Genomic DNA, 19,332 nt, shown 5'->3' on the forward strand with positions numbered 1-19,332 from the left:
GCTTCTAGAACGCCTCATTTAAAACCACTAAAAAACAGATCATGATCAGAAGGATTAGCAAACATACGTTGTTGCACAGAATAAAATATTCAAAGATACACCTGTATAGTGTCGGCTAGATCACTTCCCCAGAACTAAAATCACGAACTGCCAGATCGGATTACAATAGCTGTTCTAAATGTTCTTCCAAGTCATGAAGGGTTACTTTAAATGTGGTAGAAGGTATACAGAACACCCTGTGATTGTTTTAAAATGATAAACAGTGACTGCAATAGCTTTATATAGTTATGCCTACTGCTCTGCACCAGCCTAAACTTACTGAGAAGTATGGTAACCAGTAGAGAGTTAAGCCCATTTATAATGAACCTCATGAAGACGCAGATTGCATATGTTGTATCCAAAGTTAGTAGAAAGTGAACTTGTCTTATAGATCTTATGCGAAAGTGCTGCCATCTACCGAAGGAAAACCGAAATGAGCAAGCGGTGCCATGTTTTTGTGGGCACAGGATTGCCTGCTGCAGAACAGAGTGGCTTTCCCAGTTTGGTGATGACTTTACTTGAAGGTTTAAGAGAGAAGTAATGACCAACAAGTGATTTGTCGACCTTTCCGTGATGCCCACATTTTCGAGTGACTTTTTAGGTACCATTATGCATTGAAAATGCAATCGGAGAAGCACCACACCAGCAAAGAAATTCACCTTGGTGTCGTACGATGAAGACAAATTAAGTGCTTCGGGCAAGAATATCTTTTCATTTTGAAACGACAGACTCACACTGTTCTGCAGTCACCGGACTCTGTTCGTTTGTTTTATTCCTGTGTCAACGATGATATCGTTGAGGTTATGATAGACTGTCTGCGCAAGCAAATGCACGGATGACGCCACATCACAATTACACACTTAATTACGAGTACACCTTGGTGAAACTCTGAATCCTAAGAGTTTAAAACTGTCCAGAGACGTTGTGCTACTGAGCCAAGGGATGCCAGCTCAAGCCCAGCCACAGTGGCCATATTTTTTTTTATGGGAGCAAAAATTAAAAAGCCTGTGTGTCGAGATTCTGGTGAGTGTTAGAGATCCCCAGGTACTTGAAATTAATCCGTAGCCCTCCAAAACTATGCACTTCATAGCCCTGGCATAATTTTGGAGGGTGTTAAAAAAATAGCCTGACAGTTTGCACTGCTCCTTGCATTTTGGTGCTGCACGATAGCATTTGCTCGGCAGAGTAAAGGCTTAACAACGACTGCTGATGCTGCACTACGAGTGCGCACCAGCTTTTGGACAATTCTGTCTGGAAATGATGATGGACTGATTTTTTTTTGGCGCAAGGGCATCTTTGGCCAAAGAGCGCCAAAACACAAGGTGAAGTCACAACTGAATTTGATAAAATGTCTGAGGTGAGGTGTTTAATGAAGTACTTAAATACGATGGTGTATAGGGCCTAAAAGTTTTTCCGGAGTGTGTAGTCTAAAAGCAGTGGTGTATAGGGCCTAAAAACATTGAGTTAAGGTGTTTAGTGGTCTGAGTAAAACTGAAAGGGTGAGATGTAAGTGTTAAAAGAATAAGTTGCCTCAGCAACAATTTCTTTAAAAGAAAGCCATTTAATTAAAAGAAATGGGCTGACGCCTATGTTGATAAATGACTCCGTATAAAAAGCCTACTTTTAATAAATATTTAAAAAGTCTTTCTAAAGGAAACATTGGATGGTCGCCAAGAAAGATGGATGGATGTAGCGGTATCTGTTTCGTGTATAATTCAGGGAAGTGACGTCTCCTATGCTGTTCCAGTCTTTGACATTCAATTAAAATATGGAGTACTGTGAGCCGGCAACCACATCTCGAACAACGTGGTGCAGGAGAGTTCGTTAAGAGGTATGAATGTGTTGTGTATGTGTGACCTATTCTCATCCTGCACAAAGCTACTTCTTTGAATCTGTTTTGTTTTTCTGTAGTGTATCTGCCTATCCTTGGTTTTATTGTGTGTAGTTTATTCTCCGTTGCCATGTCCCACTCCTCTTGCCATTGTTGTCTGATCGTGTTTTTGATGTGAGGCTTGAGATCCTGATATGATATGTTGTCAGTGTCTGTAGTGTTTCGAAGGGCAGCTGATGCAGCAAGCCTATCTGCTGCCTCGTTTCTTGGAATACAGCGGTGGCCTGGTACCCAACACAGTGTAATATTAAGTTCTAGTTTATGGGCAGACATAAGGGAGTTATAAAGGGAATTCAGGACTGGGTTCTTATTGTGCCACTTTCGAAAGGATAGGGACATTAAAACACTGAGGGAGTCTGTGTAGATGATCGATGTCTGTATTTTCTTTTCTATAATGTGTCTCACAGCTAGCAGGATTCCATGGCATTCAGCGGTAAATATACTTGTATGTCTGTTCAGTGTTTTTGAAAGTGAAAAGTGTGGTCCATGTGCTGCACAGGACACTTGAGCAGACTTCGAAGCATCGGTGTAATATTCATCACAAGTGTACTTCGCCTGAAGTAACATGAAGTGTCGCTGTATGGCAATAGAGGATGCGTGCTTCCCCACTGCAAGAAACGACAGGTCACAATTAACAGCATGCATTTCCCAAGGGGCAATTAAGTCTTTTGGTGAAGTTGTATGAAGGCTGTTAATCGGAATGTCCAGTTGTTCAATATGCGTGGCAACTCTGACTGGATATGGCGGTGTTAGAGATGGTTTTCTTGAGAAGAGTGCTGTGCTAGTTTTGTCAAGCAGGAGGCGGCGACATGGATGGTTCAGTTGGCATAGTACCTTCATAGCATAAGTTACACAAGTAAATTCTCTCCTTCGTTGCAGTGACCATCGGTTCGCCTCGACATAAAGGCTAGCAATTGGGCTAGTTCGAAAAGCGCCCGTAGCGAGGCGAAGGCCGAGGTGGTGCACGGGATCGAGTAATTTTAGTGCAGAGGATGATGCTGACCCATAGACCATCGAGCCATAGTCTATGCGTGATAGAACTACACTATTCAGAAGGCTCAGAAGGCAGTCGCGATCTGTACCCCATGACCAGTGAGAGAGAATTTTTAGCAGATTCATTGCTTTGAGACACTTCAGTCGCAACTGTTTTATGTGGGGAATGAAGGAGAGTTTTTCGTCAACAACTACGCCAAGAAATTTATGTTCCTTTTTAAAGGCAAGGCTCTGACCATTCAGTGTAATGTTGGGGTCAGGTCTGACGCCACGCTGCTTAGAGAAAAGTACACAAACACTTTTTTCAGAGTTAAATTTAAACCCACTGTCATCAGCCCACCTGGACAGTTTGTTAACACCTAGCTGAATCTGTCTTTCACAGATGGCCAAGTTGCAAGATTTGAAGCTTATCTGGATGTCATCAACATATACAGAGCAAGAAATGGTTCTTGGCAACACACTTTTTAAAGAGTTCATTTTGACTATGAAAAGTGTGCAACTGAGAACACCACCTTGAGGGACCCCATTTTCCTGTATGTACTGCTTTGAGTATGCATTGCCAACACGAACTTTGAAGGCCCGCTCAGACAAGTAACTTCGAATTGTATTCAACATGTTCCCTGTGATGCCAAGAGAGAAGAGGTCGCGGATGATACCATAGCGCCAAGTGGTATCATATGCTTTTTCGAGATCGAAAAAGACAGATAAACAATGCTGTTTATGTACAAAAGCATCCCTTGCATAAGACTCGAATGCAATGAGCTGATCAGCAGTTGACCGCCCAGCTCTAAAACCAGCTTGGTTTGGATGAAGAAGACCATTGTATTCAAGGAAATGTAGGAGGCGGCGATTTACCATTTTTTCAAAAAGCTTGCATAAGCAGCTGGTTAGAGCAATAGGCCGATAACTGGCAGCAAGAGTGGGTTCTTTTCCGGGTTTTAATATCGGGATAATGACCGCTTCCTTCCATGCTTTAGGAAAGCGTCCTGTGGACCATATTTTATTATACAGGCAAAGTAGGGTTTCAAGCGTGCCCGTATGCAGGTGTTTGAGCATTCCATATGTGACCCTGTCAGGACCTGGTGCTGTGTTCCCACATGTGCCAAGTGCAATCTTCAGCTCCTGCATGGTGAAAGGGCTATTGTACCCTCCTGTGCATGGTCTTTTATCACATATAGGCTTCCTCTCCTCAGTTACCTTGTGCCGCAAAAAAGAATCTGTATAGTGCGCTGAGCTGAATACATATTCGAAGTGTTGCCCTAGTGTGTCTGCTTGGTGTTCAAGAGAGTCACCACTAGTGCTGACAAGGGGTGTTGGGAGAGTGTTATTTCCTTTGAGTGCTCTTATTCTGTTGTATACTTTGTGAGAATCAGAATAAGAGTTCACAGAAGAAAGGAATGATGACCAGCTTTCTCGCTTGGAGTTACGTCGAACATGTTTGCCATTTGCCTTTGCGCGCTTAAATTCTATTAGGTTTTCAGCCGTGGGGTATCGGCGTAACTTCGACCATGCCTTGTTTTGTGTTTCACGGGCAGTTTTACATTCTGCATTCCACTACGGCCTTCGTTTGTTTCGTGGCTTACTTGATGTTTGTGGAATGTGTTTTTCTGCAGCATCTATAATGTGCAGCGTGATCAAGAGTTGAGATTCGTCAACGCCTAAGCCAGTAACTGATGAACAGGGCAGAGCTGAGTGTTCCCTGAACATCTCCCAGTTGGCCGCATATTCTTTAAATTTCCTGGGACTAGATGCATTTACATTTTTATTGCCTGTGTACTTCACAGAGATGGGAAAATGGTCGCTTCCATATAGATTGTCAATAACAACCCACTCTGTAGCTGCCAAGAGCATCGGAGAGCCAATGGCTAAGTCAATGGCTGTGTACGTATTATGAGCTGAGCTGTAGTATGTTGGCTGTTTTGCGTTGAGTAAACATGATCCTGAGGACAACAAGAACTTTTCAATTAGTGCACCTCGGAAGTCCGTTTTTGTACATCCCCATAATGGGTGGTGGGCATTAAAGTCTCCGACCAGCAGCCATGGTTCTGGGAGTTGGTCAATCAGCTTTTCAAAATTTTTGTTGCATAGCCTATGTTCTGGCGGAATATACAGCGAACATACCGTTGTTATTTTATCGAATATTAAGGCTTGTATTGCCACTGCCTCTAAGTCTGTGTTAATCGAGATGTTTCGACAAGCGATTGACTTTTGTGTTATAATGGCAACGCCACCGGAGGGGTGAGTACTGCCTTGCCTATCTTTCCTGAATATACGATACTGTTTGAGAAAACTTGTGTCTGCTGGTTTCAGATGCGTTTCTTGCAGACAAACTATGTTTGGTTGGTGTTCGGCGAGGATTTCATATACGTCATCCAGATTTTTTAGGAGTCCTCAACAGTTCCAATAAATGATACTCTCGGTAGCCATTTTGGTAGGTCTGGAAGGAATATAGAGTAGGGTTAGGACTCGCCGCCCTTATCAGGGGGCTTAACTGGTGTATGTTTTTTTGATTTGAGACGGTCCAGCAGGCCCCGCCTCTCATTGGCGGACTCCCTAGGCGCCGCTGACGCTGCGGAGTCCGTGCTCACCTCCATCGCCTCTGGTGAAGGCATGGAGGCAGGAGGTTTTTCAAGAGGAACAAAGTCCCTCTCAGATGTCTTTGGTGTCCCGGACGTCTGGGGGAAAGTGACCTCCGGGATTGCAAAGATTGGTGCAGCCGGTGGCTGCTTAGTGAGGAGCCGTGGTGGGAGCACGTCAGCAGCATTGCACTGCGTGCCCACCGTTACTAGACGCGGCCTGGCCCCTCTGCGGGCTGCGTTAGCATAGGGAGCTGAGGAAAGCATTCTGTGCTTTTTTCGGGCCTCTCCGTATGTTATCTTCTCAGTTATCTGTATATTGATTACTTCTTTTTCGGCCTGAAAGGCTGCACAGGACCGTGAGTATGCAGGGTGGGTACCCTCACAGTTCACACATTTGTAGTCAGTTGCACTGCATTTATCGGTTGCATGCTCATGCGCGCTGCATTTTGCACAGGTAAGGCGTCCTCGACATATCTGGCTACCATGTCCGTACCGCTGACACTTGAAGCACCTGCGGGGGCTTGGTATGTACGGGCTAACTTTGCATCGGATAAATTCCACATTGACAAATTCAGGAAGTGTGCTCTGGTTGAAGGTGAGAACAATATGTTTCGTTTTTATTTCTTCGTTCTTTCGCCTGATTGTTATTCTTCGTACTGCTGTTACACCTTGGTTCTGTAGGCCCTCAAGGAGACCTGATTCTGTTTCGTTTAGGAGGTCTCGCTCAGAGACAACTCCCTGGCAGCTGTTAAGACTGCGGTGGGGTGATACCTGAACGTCAAGGTGAGCAAACGTTTTTGTTATGAGAAGGTTGTCAGATTGACTTTTGTCTGATACCTCTATTAGCAGGTCACCAGATCCTAGTTTTTTCGCTTTGTAGTTTGCCCCAATGATGGCCTTCAGAGTGTTGGCAATCAGAAAGACTGACAGTTCATTTACTGGTTGAGATTCGGTTACAGAGTGCAAGACAAGAAATTTTGGAAAGTTCTCAGTTGGTGTACTGATTTTTTGCGTCACTTCGGTGCGACTCCTTTTCGGGGGTCGATCAGGTTTTTTTAAAGGTAGTTTTTCCATGCAGCATGGATTGTTATAAGGGGTCCTAATATATGTCGCCTCTGGTTCACCCTTATACGCAGAGGAAGGTCCCGGAGCCCCTCACCTGGTGGACAGGCGAGGAGCCCATCGGCCGAGGCTTGACCATGGCCTCGACCGCCACCGTTCAAGGTTTCTTCCCTTCACCTCTCAACCTATCGCCACGGTACGGATTACAGCTTCGGTATGGGGGCTCAGGGTCCGTGGTGGCACCAAGCACCAACACCTAGTTTACACAAGGTGCCCTTGCGGGGAATTCTGTCTGGAAGATTCTATCTTCGAAGATACGCAAAGACCGAATAGCCGACCACAAGCGGCAAATGACCCTACTGTGTACGCTACTTACTGACACTTGGGCTAGCTAGAGGCATGCTGCAGATTCGTTTGCCTGTGGCACACTTAGCAAACAGAAGAATGCATAAAGGCAAAACTAATCCCGCATGAGAAACAACTGATTGACCGACACAGTGTGGCGTAGCTACTAGGTAACAGGAGTGCTCCTTGGCAAATTACAAAATAAACAAAAAGCTCACTTTTGGGCCTTTTCCAAGGCCGAACTTGAGCAATTTAATTATTACCTCTCAAAAAGAACTCATCTGCAAACGGCTTCCTGATGGCTTGTACCGTGATCATAGCAAGAAAAAAACTACCAGGGCACTTACGTCTCCTTACGTGCTGCCTGCATACCATTAAGTTCTACTGTTTTGCTTCCGTTGCACGTTTTCTTTTTAACCAAGTTAGGTAAGCGTAAGCTCGGTTAACGCTTGGTTTTATCATTTTTACATGATTTTTGTATTATTTAGTGTTTGATTTTGGATTCTACTCCTCAAAACCCTTTCAACGATATATAACTCCTAGTTGCAGCCTAAAGTTGATCACATTTGACTAATAATAGATATTAACTAAGACCTACAATTTGTAAAGTGCAATCTTACTCAATATCAGCTATCCAACGATATATGACTTGATAGCATAGGATAAAGTTAAATTTTTAATCAGAAATAACTATTTGTGGTACTTAATTAAACCTACAATTAGTCCAGTGCAATTATTCTAGGCATAAGCTATCCTACCTTATATGACAATACTGTAGCGTGAGGTTCAATTAAGTCAAAATTAACCATAATTAATGTATACAATTAGTTCAGGGCAATAGTAGTCGACATAAGCTGTTTGATCATATGACTTATGATCTAGCATAAAGTTCAGTTTAATTACAATAAACTAATTAACAGCAGTGAAGTGAGACCAAAATTAATAAAGCGCAATTATGCCTGGCATAAGCTATCTAACGATAACACTTGTGGCTATTATACTCGATATAACTTACACAGCGACTGTGGACACATTCTGGGCACGCATTCCGTATGCACATTCTGTTGATGGTGCACATGAGGCAAGTAATGCTGCGCAATAATAAAAAACTGTACTAAGCTGGCACCTTCACTTTGTTTTCCTAGTTATCCTAAGCTCCTTTTCATGTATATCAAGGTACAGAGCAATATTTGGGTACCTTAGGCGACGTTAAATGCCAATCTGCGTGTCGCTAATCCCGTGCTTATTGGCACCATACCTGTACTACGAAGTACTGCGGTATCCAGAATCCCCCAACATGACGAAAACATGCACAGTCAAAACAAGAGGGCACCACCCAGTCTTTGCATAAGATCTATTACAAAAGTTCAACAAAACTGTGCACCACTTCAGCGGTCAGTGCCGAAATGGTGCAGCTGCAGCAGCCGCATGAAAGCAGATGACAGCTTGCACGACGATGGCCAAGGCCCATTCCGATGGCTTGTGTGTTGTGACAGACAGTGAAGCAACCCTAGCTATTCCACTCGTCAACGAGAATGGTGCTCGTGTTCGCCAAAGAAACAATGATGCATACTTCAAACCATGTCTAACAAGTAAGCACATGCATAAATTACGACTCTTGCCGACCTGAATCATGATCAGAGTTGTTTGCGTGTCATGCCAGCTGCTGTATGGTGCACATGCATTGGGGCTGCTTCGTGCCAACGTTTCATCCTGGTGTGCTATTTGAAAATTCATTTTATTCGGCATGTTGGAGCCGGCTGACGTGAGTGGCAATATAATTCACAGCTAGCCGATTACATTAATGCGGTCGGCTTTTATACTATGCACCGCATTCATGAATGAATTAATCTTATGGGCTGTGTATTTGCCGCTCAAATCAACGGCGCTAATCATCTCGAACTTGAAGATTTTGAAAAAGCACATCGCAATAAGTATCAGTTGTGCAAATGCATATACATATGCACCTTTTGCGGCAGCCGGGAATCAAAACGCACATAGTCATGACGGAAGTACACAATCAGCATGCCTCACACTGCATTCGTGTGTCTACTTCTTGTGAGTACGCGTAGCCGTTTCCTTGGTGAACTCGATCGTGTTCTCGTTGACAAGTGGAATAATAAACTCAGGTCATTTCACCGTTTGTTACAATGCACAGGCCAAAAGCATCGCGTCTGGTTAACAGCAAAACTTTGCTGTTTCGTTGTCATGTGCTATTTGACAATTCATCAAGTTAATCAGGACGTTGGCGTCAGCTGACGCGAGTTGCACACAGCCGACCACAGTGCAACTTGTTGGCGACGCCGAGGCTAGCAGATGACACGGCCTGCACTCTACCATTCATTTTAAAGCAGCCAATGCCGATGCTGCACCTGAACTGCTGGAACTGGCACTGCATGCTTGTGCACCGCCGCAGAACTTTAAGGAACTGGTGCAGAGAGTGCAGCTGAATTGAACGAACCTTGTATGTTTACTGTCTGCTCGTTAATTACACACGGCAGCAGGTAAAATGTGGATATACAACTGGGCAGGCGACGCAAGTCACATGACCTAGTGAGCCAACAAGGCATATCTCATGACTGGAAGAAATCCCGCACATGATTGACCTTACAGTATGGTGAAGTGCGCTTGGCCAGCGGTTAACTGCTGCATCAATCAGTTCAGTTCAGTCATGTCCAACACTTCGTGACCCTATGGACCATATCACACCACGCTTTACGGTCTGTCACTATCTTCCTAACATCACATAACTTCATCTGCAGCACCTCGAGGATGCCATCTAACCATCGCGTTCACTGCCTACCCCTTCTCCGGCGACCCTCAACCTTTCCCAACATCAAATCTTTCTCCAGCGACACCTCTCTTCTCATCAGATGACCAAAGTAGCTGAGCTTTAACTTTAGAATTTGACCCTCCAATGAGCAGTCAGGGTTTATAGTCGACAATATCGACTGATTTGATCTTCTGACAGTCCAAGGAACTCTCAAGAGTCTCCGCCACCACCACAGTTCAAACGCGTCAATTCTTCGGCGGTCGGCCTTTTTTACAGTCCAACTCTCGCATCCATACATTACAACTGGAAGGACTATAGCACGAGTTATACAAATTTTGGTTGGCAGTCTGATGTCTCTGCTCTTAACTAGGCGGTCAATGCTAGCCATGGCTCTCTTTCCCAAAAGCAGGCATCTCCTAATTTCATGGCTGCAGTCACCTTCCGGGGTAATCTTGGAGCCCAAGAAGAGAAAATCTGTCACGGCTTCCCCTGCTGCATTAATGCATGCTGTCTTTTTCTTGTCTACGGGTTGATACTTTATTGGTGGAGGAGGGGAGGAGGTGTCACGAAATCGGCACACATTCTTATTAGGTCAGCATGGTGCGAAAGAAACCTGCGTGGTGTCTGCATAGAACATTCTAGCACTTTGTGAAAACGTCTCCTTTTCCTCACGAGGAGAGTGCACAGCCTTGCGCGCATTGGTGTCACCCTTCCCCTGATCACTTAGTGGCAACAGTGAGTCACCCGGCAGGAGGCACTTGTCATCTCGAGAACTGTCTACAGTGCATAACCAATGCCATGCGGCTCGGCGGGAGGAGGAGCGGATGCTTAGAAGAGCGAAGTTACGTCTATGTGCACATCGGCCTTGGCGCGTTGTAACAGAAACGCAGCGCGCACTATTTATTGAGATCGTGTCGCTTGTGCTAGCCAGCCAGTGTTAGAGTCAGTGTTGCTGCAAGTTAGCAAGTGCTACTGCTTGGCTCCCGGGGTCAACCCACTGCTCGGCAAGCCACCTGATCTGCGAGGGAGTGGAAATCGTCTACATGGCGGCCACATCGTGACTCTCCAGACGTCAATTTGCGACAGTGCCTGGTGAACAATTTGATGTTTGCTTGTTTGACTCTCTCATGTATTGCTCAGTGTTGCAAAGCCTCTTTAGTTGCATGCTTTGTATTCATCATTAGCATCATCATCATCAGCCTGACTATACCCACTGCAGGGCGAAGGCCTCTCCCATATTTCACCACTTAACCCGGTTCTGTGCTAGCTGCATCCACTTGACCCCTGCGAACTTCTTAACCTCATCCGCCCACCTAACTTGCTGCCGCCCCCTGCTACGCTTTCCTTCCCTTGGAATCCAGTTTGTTACCCTAAGCGACCATCGGTTATCCTCTCTTTGCACTACATGTCCTACCCAAGCCCATTTCTTCTTCTTAATTTCCACTAGAATGTCAGTAACTTGAGTTATTTCTCAGACCCACTCTGCACGCTTCCTATCTCTTAATGTTACCCCTACTATTTTTCGTTCCATAGCCCTCCGAGTTGTCCTCAACTTAAGTACAGGGTCTTGAATATTTGGGGGCTGGGATTTAAAAAATTCCTATGCAAAATCTACTACCCCATTCGAGCTGAAATAACGTTCACAAAGTAGTAAAATATCGTCTACGTTATCTGATAAGTGATTCAACATCGGTACTTGCCTAGATTTTCCAAAATCGAGAAAAAACTGCTCTCGGTGGCGTGCACAATTTTCGAAGAAGAGAGTCTGAAAGCTATTTTGACGTGGTGGGTCATCTGTCGGGCAGCGAGGCAAGCGCGCCAACGGCCGGGATGGAGCTTGCCTTACTGCTCGACAGATGACGTACCATGTCAAAGCAGCGTTTCAACTCTCTTCTGCGAAAATTGTCCACGCCGCCAAGAGCAGTTTTTCCTCGATTTCGAAAAATCTAGGCAAGTACCGATGTTGAATCACTTATCAGATAACGTAGACAATATTTTGCTACATTGTGAACGTTATTGCAGCTCGAATGGGGTAGTAGATTTTGCTTAGGAATTTTTTAAATCCCAGACCCCAAATATTCAAGACCCTGTAGAACCCTCTTGGTTAGCCTCCACGTTTCATCTCCATAGGTGAGTACAGGTAAGATGCAACTGTTGTATACTTTCCTCTTGAGCGATACCGGTAAGCTGCTAGCCATAATCTGCGAGTGCTTACCAAATGCGCTCCATCCCAATCTTATTCTTCTTGTTATTTCCTTTTCATGGTCCGGATCTGCGGTTACTACCTGTCCTAAGTATACATATTCGCCTACTACTTCCAGTGCTTCGCTACCTAATGTAAACTGCTGTTCTTTCCCGAGGCTGTTGAACATTACCTTAGTCTTCTGCATATTGATTTTTAAGCCTACATTTCTACTTTTCCTGTCTAGGTCGTCAATCATTATTTGCAGTTCATCCCCCGAGTTGCTTAGCAAGGCAATGTGATCAGCAAATCGCAAATTACTGAGGTATTCTCCATCTACCCTTATCCCTAACTGCTCCCATTCCAAGTCTCTGAATACTTCCTGTAAGCAAGCTGTGAATAGTACCGGGGAGATTGTGTCTCCTTGCCTAACACTTTTCTTTATGGGAATTTTGTTACTTTCTTTATGCAGAACTATGGTTGCTGTGCAGCCACTATATATATCTTCCAGCACTTTTACGTACGGCTCGTCTACATCCTGATTTCGCAATGCCTGCATCACAGCCGAGGTTTCAACTGAGTCAAATGCTTTTTCGTAATCAATGAATGCTATGTATAAGGGCTGGTTATATTCCAAGCATTTTTCTATCACCTGGTTGATGGTATGGATATGATCGATTGTAGAGTACAGTCGTGCCCCGTTAATATGACCCCCATTAATATGGACAACCCAAATTATGGACAGTTTTTCTGGGGACGAAACCTTTTCAATGTATTTATGCCTCGTTAATATGGAAACTCGCTGTCTGGACAATGGTCAGGGGAAGAATGCACGCGCCCCACTTGGGCCCATGTATTTTTGTCTCGTTAATATGGACAGTGCTTGAAAAAAAAGCAGAGGAGTCTGAACGCAAGTTAAACTTGGAAGGGCGCGCCGCCCGCGAACCTACGCGACAGCCGATACAGCGGTATGCATGAACGAGTCCTGTGGGGTTGGAAAGAACCAAAGCGGGCGTGTCGCCGTTTTAGGAGGAGGGGGGCGGGGGCAAGAGCGGAGAGGAATGCACGCAGCAAACCGAGGGTCAGCGTAAGAAAGACCCCGAAAGGGGGGATCCAGGAAATTTCTGGGTGCAGCGGAAGTGCCGCCGCAGTCGGGAAAACAGTAACACGTGGTTACAATAAATTCTGCTGAGCGTGAACAGAGAGGTTGGTAAAAGCGTAAGAAAGAAATGACAGGAAGAAAGACAAGTGCCTACAGTGGCGGTGGGAACTGAAGTTTTCTTTCCCAAAGCGCAATGTGTGCTCCATGAAGCCGTTAACGCTTCTCGGTGAGATTAAGACACACTCACAAAGTAGAGCGACAAAAGAAAGGCGACGTACGAACACGCAACCGGGACCGGGCGTCCCGTCCTGGACGCGCTTCCCTCTCATGCTCCTGGTTTTCGTCCCTGTTGTGCTGCTGAACTGCCAAACTTTGCACACTAGGCGGTCCGCATGTTTTCTTCACTTTGAGTCAACGATGCGGCCTTGACAAGGTCTGAGCTCTTCGTAGTCGGCTAACCGTCGTTCTAAATTGTACTTCAGCTTGCAGTGTTTGTTTTATCATAAAAACGGCGCCAAGAATATGGGATGTTCGATAGCCCTCTGCATAGCCGCTTGCCAACTTGACTCCCTTGCTTTCTTACAGAAACAGTACAAGGCAAAAAAAGAAAGAATCAGAAGAACGGAAAGGCAGAAAGGTTAACTAGGCAAAAAAAGTGCAAAGCATCAGGAGCCTGTAACCCTCAACTTGAGTCTGGCTTTTGGCATGGCGGAAGTTAAACGCAAAAGAACAGAGCTGGACGTAGGCGCGAAGAAATCTGTGAATACATGCGGGAAAAGCCATCTCAGTCAATCCAAGCCGCGAGGGACAAGTATCGACAGCTCAGCTGTTTCCTCGCCTCGGGAGAATCTCAAGCAGCTACTTAGCGGCTACTTTGCTCAGTGAAGAGGCCATTTTGGAAGTGGCGGTGAGTAGAGAATCAGACGCTGATTCACCAGCCAGTGAGGAGTTCGTGCTCGAAAGTTCGACCAACACAAAGCCCAACATCACGGGTGTCATGGTAAGCGAGTCGCTTCAGACTGCACTACAATTTTTCGAAGACAACAATGACAAGGATAATGCACTCAAAATTGCCGGTGTTCTGTGAAATTTTGAGTGCAGTGCACACCGTTATGTACAAAAGCAGTCATTAATTACAATTCTTTTTTCTCAATAAAATCCTTTTTGTTTTTATTCATGACTCGTTATTATGGATGCCTCGCTTTATGGACAGTTTTGGTCGCAAACCAAAGTGTCCATATTAACGAGGCACGACTGTACTGTTTCCGAAAACCTGCTTGATCCTTTGCTTGATTGCAGTCTAAGGTTGTCCTGATTCTATTAGCGATTACCTCAGTAAATACCTTATACGTTACAGACAGTAAGCTGATTGGTCTAATTTTTAAGGTCCTTACAGTCCCCTTTCTTATGAATGAGGATAATGTTTGCATTCTTCCATAGTTCCAGTACCGTCGATGACACCAGGCACTACATATACAGGGTGGCCAGTTTTTCTAGCACGATATCCCCTCCGTCCTTTAACAAATCTGTAGTTATCTGATCACCTCCAGCTGATTTCCCCATTTTCATAGTTTCTAATGCTTTCTTGACCTCATCCTTCGTCACTGGTGGAATGTCTGACTGTTTTTCTTTACCGCCAATCTCATTACGCTCCTGACTACTTTGGCTACTGTAGGGATCTGTATAGAACCCCTCGGCTACTTTGACTATCTCGTTCCTATTCGTGATGATGTTGCCCGCCTTGTCCCTTATCGCATACATCTGGTTTTTGCCTATGCCCAATTTCTTTTTTACCGCTTTAAGGCTTCCCCCGTTCTTTACAGCATGCTCAATTTTCTCTGTGTTATACTTCCTTATATCGGCCACCTTGCGCTTATAGATTAGCTTTCTGGTCTGTTGGGTTAGAAGCTTTCATATTCTGGCGTTCCATAATCAAATCTTTCGTCTCCTTAGACAACTTACCGGTATCCTCTCTAACTATCCTACCGCCTACTTCTACAGCGCACTCAGTAATGATATCTCTGAAATTATTGTTCCTTGCTTCTAGAGTAATGTCGCCATCCTCGGTTAGAGCTGAGTATCTATTCTGTAGCGAGATCCTGAACTCTTCTGCCCTTCCCCTCACCGCTAATTCATTGATGGGTTTCTTTCTTACTAATCTGTTGCGTTCCTTCTTCAGATTTAGGCTAATTCGGGACCTCACCATCTTGTCGTCACTGCATCGCACTTTCCCTATTACCTCTACATCTTGAATAATGGCGGGGGTTGAACACAGTATGAAGTCAATTTCATTTTTAGTTTCCCTGTTAGGACTTTTCCATGTCCATTTCCGGTTCTTCCGTTTGCTGAAGAAGGTATTCATGATTCTTAAGTTATTGCGCTCTGCAAACTCAACTAGTAGCTCCCCCCTGCTATTCCTAGAGCCAATGCCATAGTCACCTACTGCCTGGTCTCCTGCCTGCTTTTTCCCAACTTTGGCATTGAAGTCGCCCATTAGTACAGTATATTACATCTTTACTTTTCGCATTGCCGATTCTACATCTTCGTAGAAGCTTTAAACTGCCTGGTCATCATAACTACATGTGGGTGCATAGGCTTGTACAACCTTGAGTTTATACCGCTTATTAAGCCTAATTACGATGCCTGCCACCCTCTCAATAATACTATAGAATTTATCTATATTGCCCGCTATGTACTTATTGACAAGGAAACCTACTCCTAGTCCTCGCCTCTCCAGTAAACCTCGATAACACAGTACATGCCCATCCTTCAGTACAGTATATGCCTCATTCGGCCTCCTAACCTCACTAAGCCCTATGACATCCCATTTCATACCCTCTAGTTCCTCTAACAGTACTGCTAAACTAGCTTCACTAGCTAGGGTTCTAACGTTAAACGTTGCCAGGGTCAGTTTCCAATGGCGGCCTGTCCAGCGGAGCCAGAAATTCTTAGCACCCCTGCTGCGTCACAGGTCTGACCGCCGCCGTGGTCAGTTGTTCCGCAGTTGCTGGTGACTGAGGGCCAGGGTTTTATAGAGCTAATCATGAGAGGTTGCGGCCAATTAGTGCACCAGGGTGGCCAACTCCTGTTCTGGTGAGGGAGTGCGTAGCCGGAGGTGCTCACCGGCATCAGGTCGCACCCCAAGCCTGTTTATGCAATTCCATCGACACGCATTTTTTTTTCTTTTTTTTTCCCGGTGGAGAATTCCGCGGCACCGGGATTTGAGCCCCAGCCCCCTTGCATGCGAGACGGATGTTCTACCGCTACGCCACTGCTGCACTCGTGTCTGTGTGTTTTCAGTGTTAGTGTGTATTCCTCTGTGTCGTCTCTTGCCTAGTATAAATTTTGTTTTGCTTGTTACTTCTGACTCTGACCCTTACTCTGGCTTGAACCGGCAAAAGCTGGGCACGAAACAGCCACCGCCTTCTGTCACTACAAGGTAGCAGACTTCCGGCTGAGCTTGTCACGCAAGTCGAGGGCATCTCCTTTGAGACCGAGACAGCTACCCCCCCAACCCCCCCCCTTACTCTTAGGGTGTCTGGGAGTGTGCGCACCATTAGTGGCACACCGTTAATAGCTTATAATTATTAACGAGCGACAGGAGGAGAACACAGGAGCTGGAAGACACTCTTGAGTCTCTGCACTAGCGGGAAGTATATGTATTTTTTGAGTGCATGAGGTGGAGAAGGAGTGGGGGGGTGCCTTTTTGTTCCTTATAACAGACTATGGTTGTTCGTTTTATGTGAGATACAGAGCCAGAACCCCAATACATATTCTGACAGTAGCTCAACCCTGGTTCATTATAAGTTTGCTTGACAGAGAGTACTGACTTCATGGATGGCATTTAAAAGAGACAGAATGCCATGCCTTGTTAAATAAGAAAAGATGTCTTACCAGTACGGACTATGCGATGGGCTCTTATAGTAACTCAAAACTTATGGCAAACCATTATAGCGATTTCAGTTGGTCCTTTTCCCTGACTTGACTAATTTTTTCAATGTATCCATGACAATTCTTCGATTTTTCCAGGTATACGAAATTTTGCAGACAATTCCAGGTTGCCAGGCACCCTGCTATATTAATGTACACGCCGCAAGATATCACTGTGCATTATAAAGAAGAAAGTGATAATTCCGTGCCATCCTCTCAAGCTGAGAGTTACATCCTCACAAAGGCACTCTCAATGAGTGTAAAAATGGAATAGATTAAACCTCGATCTCTTCTATTGACGATGATGGAGACTCCCGGCCGCTGGCATCCGCCATAGCAATCCTCGGCTCTGCATAAAAAGAGTTACAAGTGAGCACAGAAAGCGTGAATTCAACTTCCCCATACAGTACTTTTATTAGGTTTTTGCCCATATTATAATACTGTGATGAAATAAATAATTACAGCAGACTTTGCTGCCGCCACAAAACACAAACCAGGTGTTAGCTGCCTTAGTGCGAAGTTTGTAACCGTCAACATGTTCTGCATCCTTATAATGTCAAGTAACCAGGGCGGGAATGATGCCATTTCACCATCACAGTATGAGGAAAAATCTGAATGCTCTGTGCGAAATAAGAGATTTTAACAACAGGCTTGTCAATGCAGACCAGCATACAAGAATGGATGTGTGGCAAAGTGATGAACTACTATCCGGTTCTGTCTTCAAAAATTGCATCACAACGCTCGGTCATGCATGTATGCTTATAGCCATTAATCTCAGTTACGTCACTTGGTGGCACACTGCACCATGAAGTGCTGCAGCCGTTGCCAGAAATTGCAAGTCAGAGCCAGCAAATTCTGGCCGACTTTTCTTCTGTTTTCAATAGCTGCCCTCTTAAACTGATTTCTTTTGTAAACTTTGTTTGTCACGTGTTATTTGCAGACATTCACAAGTTTTCAAAACTTGCATAAATTTTCCCATAGCCATCCGTATGATGAACAAATTATGCGATCAACACATCTGAACAGGAAACAATACATACACGTCGCACCTTTTTGATGTCTTGAAACTGTATTACGTTAAATATTACCAGCCCTAGTGTGACTGTGAGCGGCCCTTAGATGAGCCTTGTGGCTTATGGCTGTTTCCCATTATTCCATAATACAACATTTTGGGCGAGTTGGTTACATACATTCAATATTACAGCGCAAGGACGGCACAGAACAAGAGGAGGACACACCAGCGCTGTGTGTCCTCCACTATTGGTTGACTATTTTCTTCTTAAGACATCCTTATAAGCCACTCATCTGGCTACACAGTAAGAGAAAAGTCATCAATATAAGGTTCGCATTCTTTATTGTCTGGGTGTTCAACTCATACAGTGAAAATCAGCAGCAAAAAATTGTGTTCTACATGACTACTATTACAAGCTTATGTAATAGGGCGTTTATTGAAGCTCAGATGGAGAGCTGTGAGGACAGGACCTTGCAACGGCGAGCCCAGCGTACTTCGTCTTCGTCGCACAACGCACAGGTGCATGTCGATGGCGATGACTATCACAGTACATTTTCCCCCCGGGTAAAAAAAGGAGCCATCCTGGCGACTTATGGCGCGGAAAGCACAGCGGGGTCATAGAATGGCTTCAATCGGTTCACGTGAACTGTTTCACGACCACGGCGACGCAAGTCCGCAGAGGGCGTGACGGGCTCAACTACGTAGTTGACTGCAGATGTTTGCTGGAGGACCCTATATGGCCCGTGGTAGCGAGCAAGAAACTTCTTTGAAAGGCCAGGGGTTGTGGAGGGCACCCAGAGCCACACCAGTGTGTCCGGGAGATATGGCGAAGATTCGCCGGTATCACGGAGGTATTTTTGTTGCCACTGATTTTCTGTTGTGAGAGAGCGGGCGAGCTGACGGCATTCTTCTGCGTACGTGACGGCATCGGATAGCGGGGAAGATTCGGAAACGTCAGGGCGGTAGGGAAAAAGTGTGTCCATAGTACAGGGTGGCTCGCGCCCGTAAAGGAGAAAGAATGGAGAGAATCCAGTAGTGGCCTGTGTCGCGGTGTTATATGCGTAAGTAACAAACGGTAGAACTTGGTCCCAATTGGAATGGTCGGTGTTCACGTACATAGCCAGCATGTCACCGAGAGTGCGGTTAAAACGTTCTGTCAGTCCATTCGTCTGAGGGTGGTACGAGGTAGCGGTGCGGTGTATGATGCGGCATTCTTTCAGGAGAGCCTCAAGAGCGTCTGATAAGAAAACGCGTCCGCGGTCACTGAGCAGTTCGCGAGGGGCACCATGGCGAAGAACCAGGTTTTTCAGAATAAAGGCAGCCACGTCGCGTGCGGAAGCAGAGGGCAATGATGATGTCTCAGTGTAGCGGGTTAGATGATCCACTGCCACGATAATCCAGCGGTTGCCAGCTGAAGTTGTAGG

The 19,332-nt window shown here is 45.3% G+C and overlaps 1 protein-coding gene across 2 annotated transcripts in view; it reads right to left on the reverse strand.

Annotated features, from left to right (window-relative positions):
• Nucleotides 1-19,332, reverse strand: part of LOC146186422 (uncharacterized) — an 87,741-nt gene that overhangs the window by 60,409 nt on the left and 8,000 nt on the right. For both annotated transcript variants that reach the window (XM_084607187.1, XM_084607186.1), the window contains exon 2: nucleotides 17,178-17,245. In XM_084607187.1, coding sequence (XP_084463313.1) covers nucleotides 17,178-17,231 — 54 coding nt within the window. In that variant the 5' untranslated portion in view covers nucleotides 17,232-17,245. The remainder of the gene's footprint in view (nucleotides 1-17,177; nucleotides 17,246-19,332) is intronic.

Source organism: Amblyomma maculatum, chromosome 6, assembly GCF_055883805.1.
Source record: "Amblyomma maculatum isolate TAMU_Amacu chromosome 6, ASM5588380v1, whole genome shotgun sequence".
NCBI classification, from domain to species: domain Eukaryota; kingdom Metazoa; phylum Arthropoda; class Arachnida; order Ixodida; family Ixodidae; genus Amblyomma; species Amblyomma maculatum.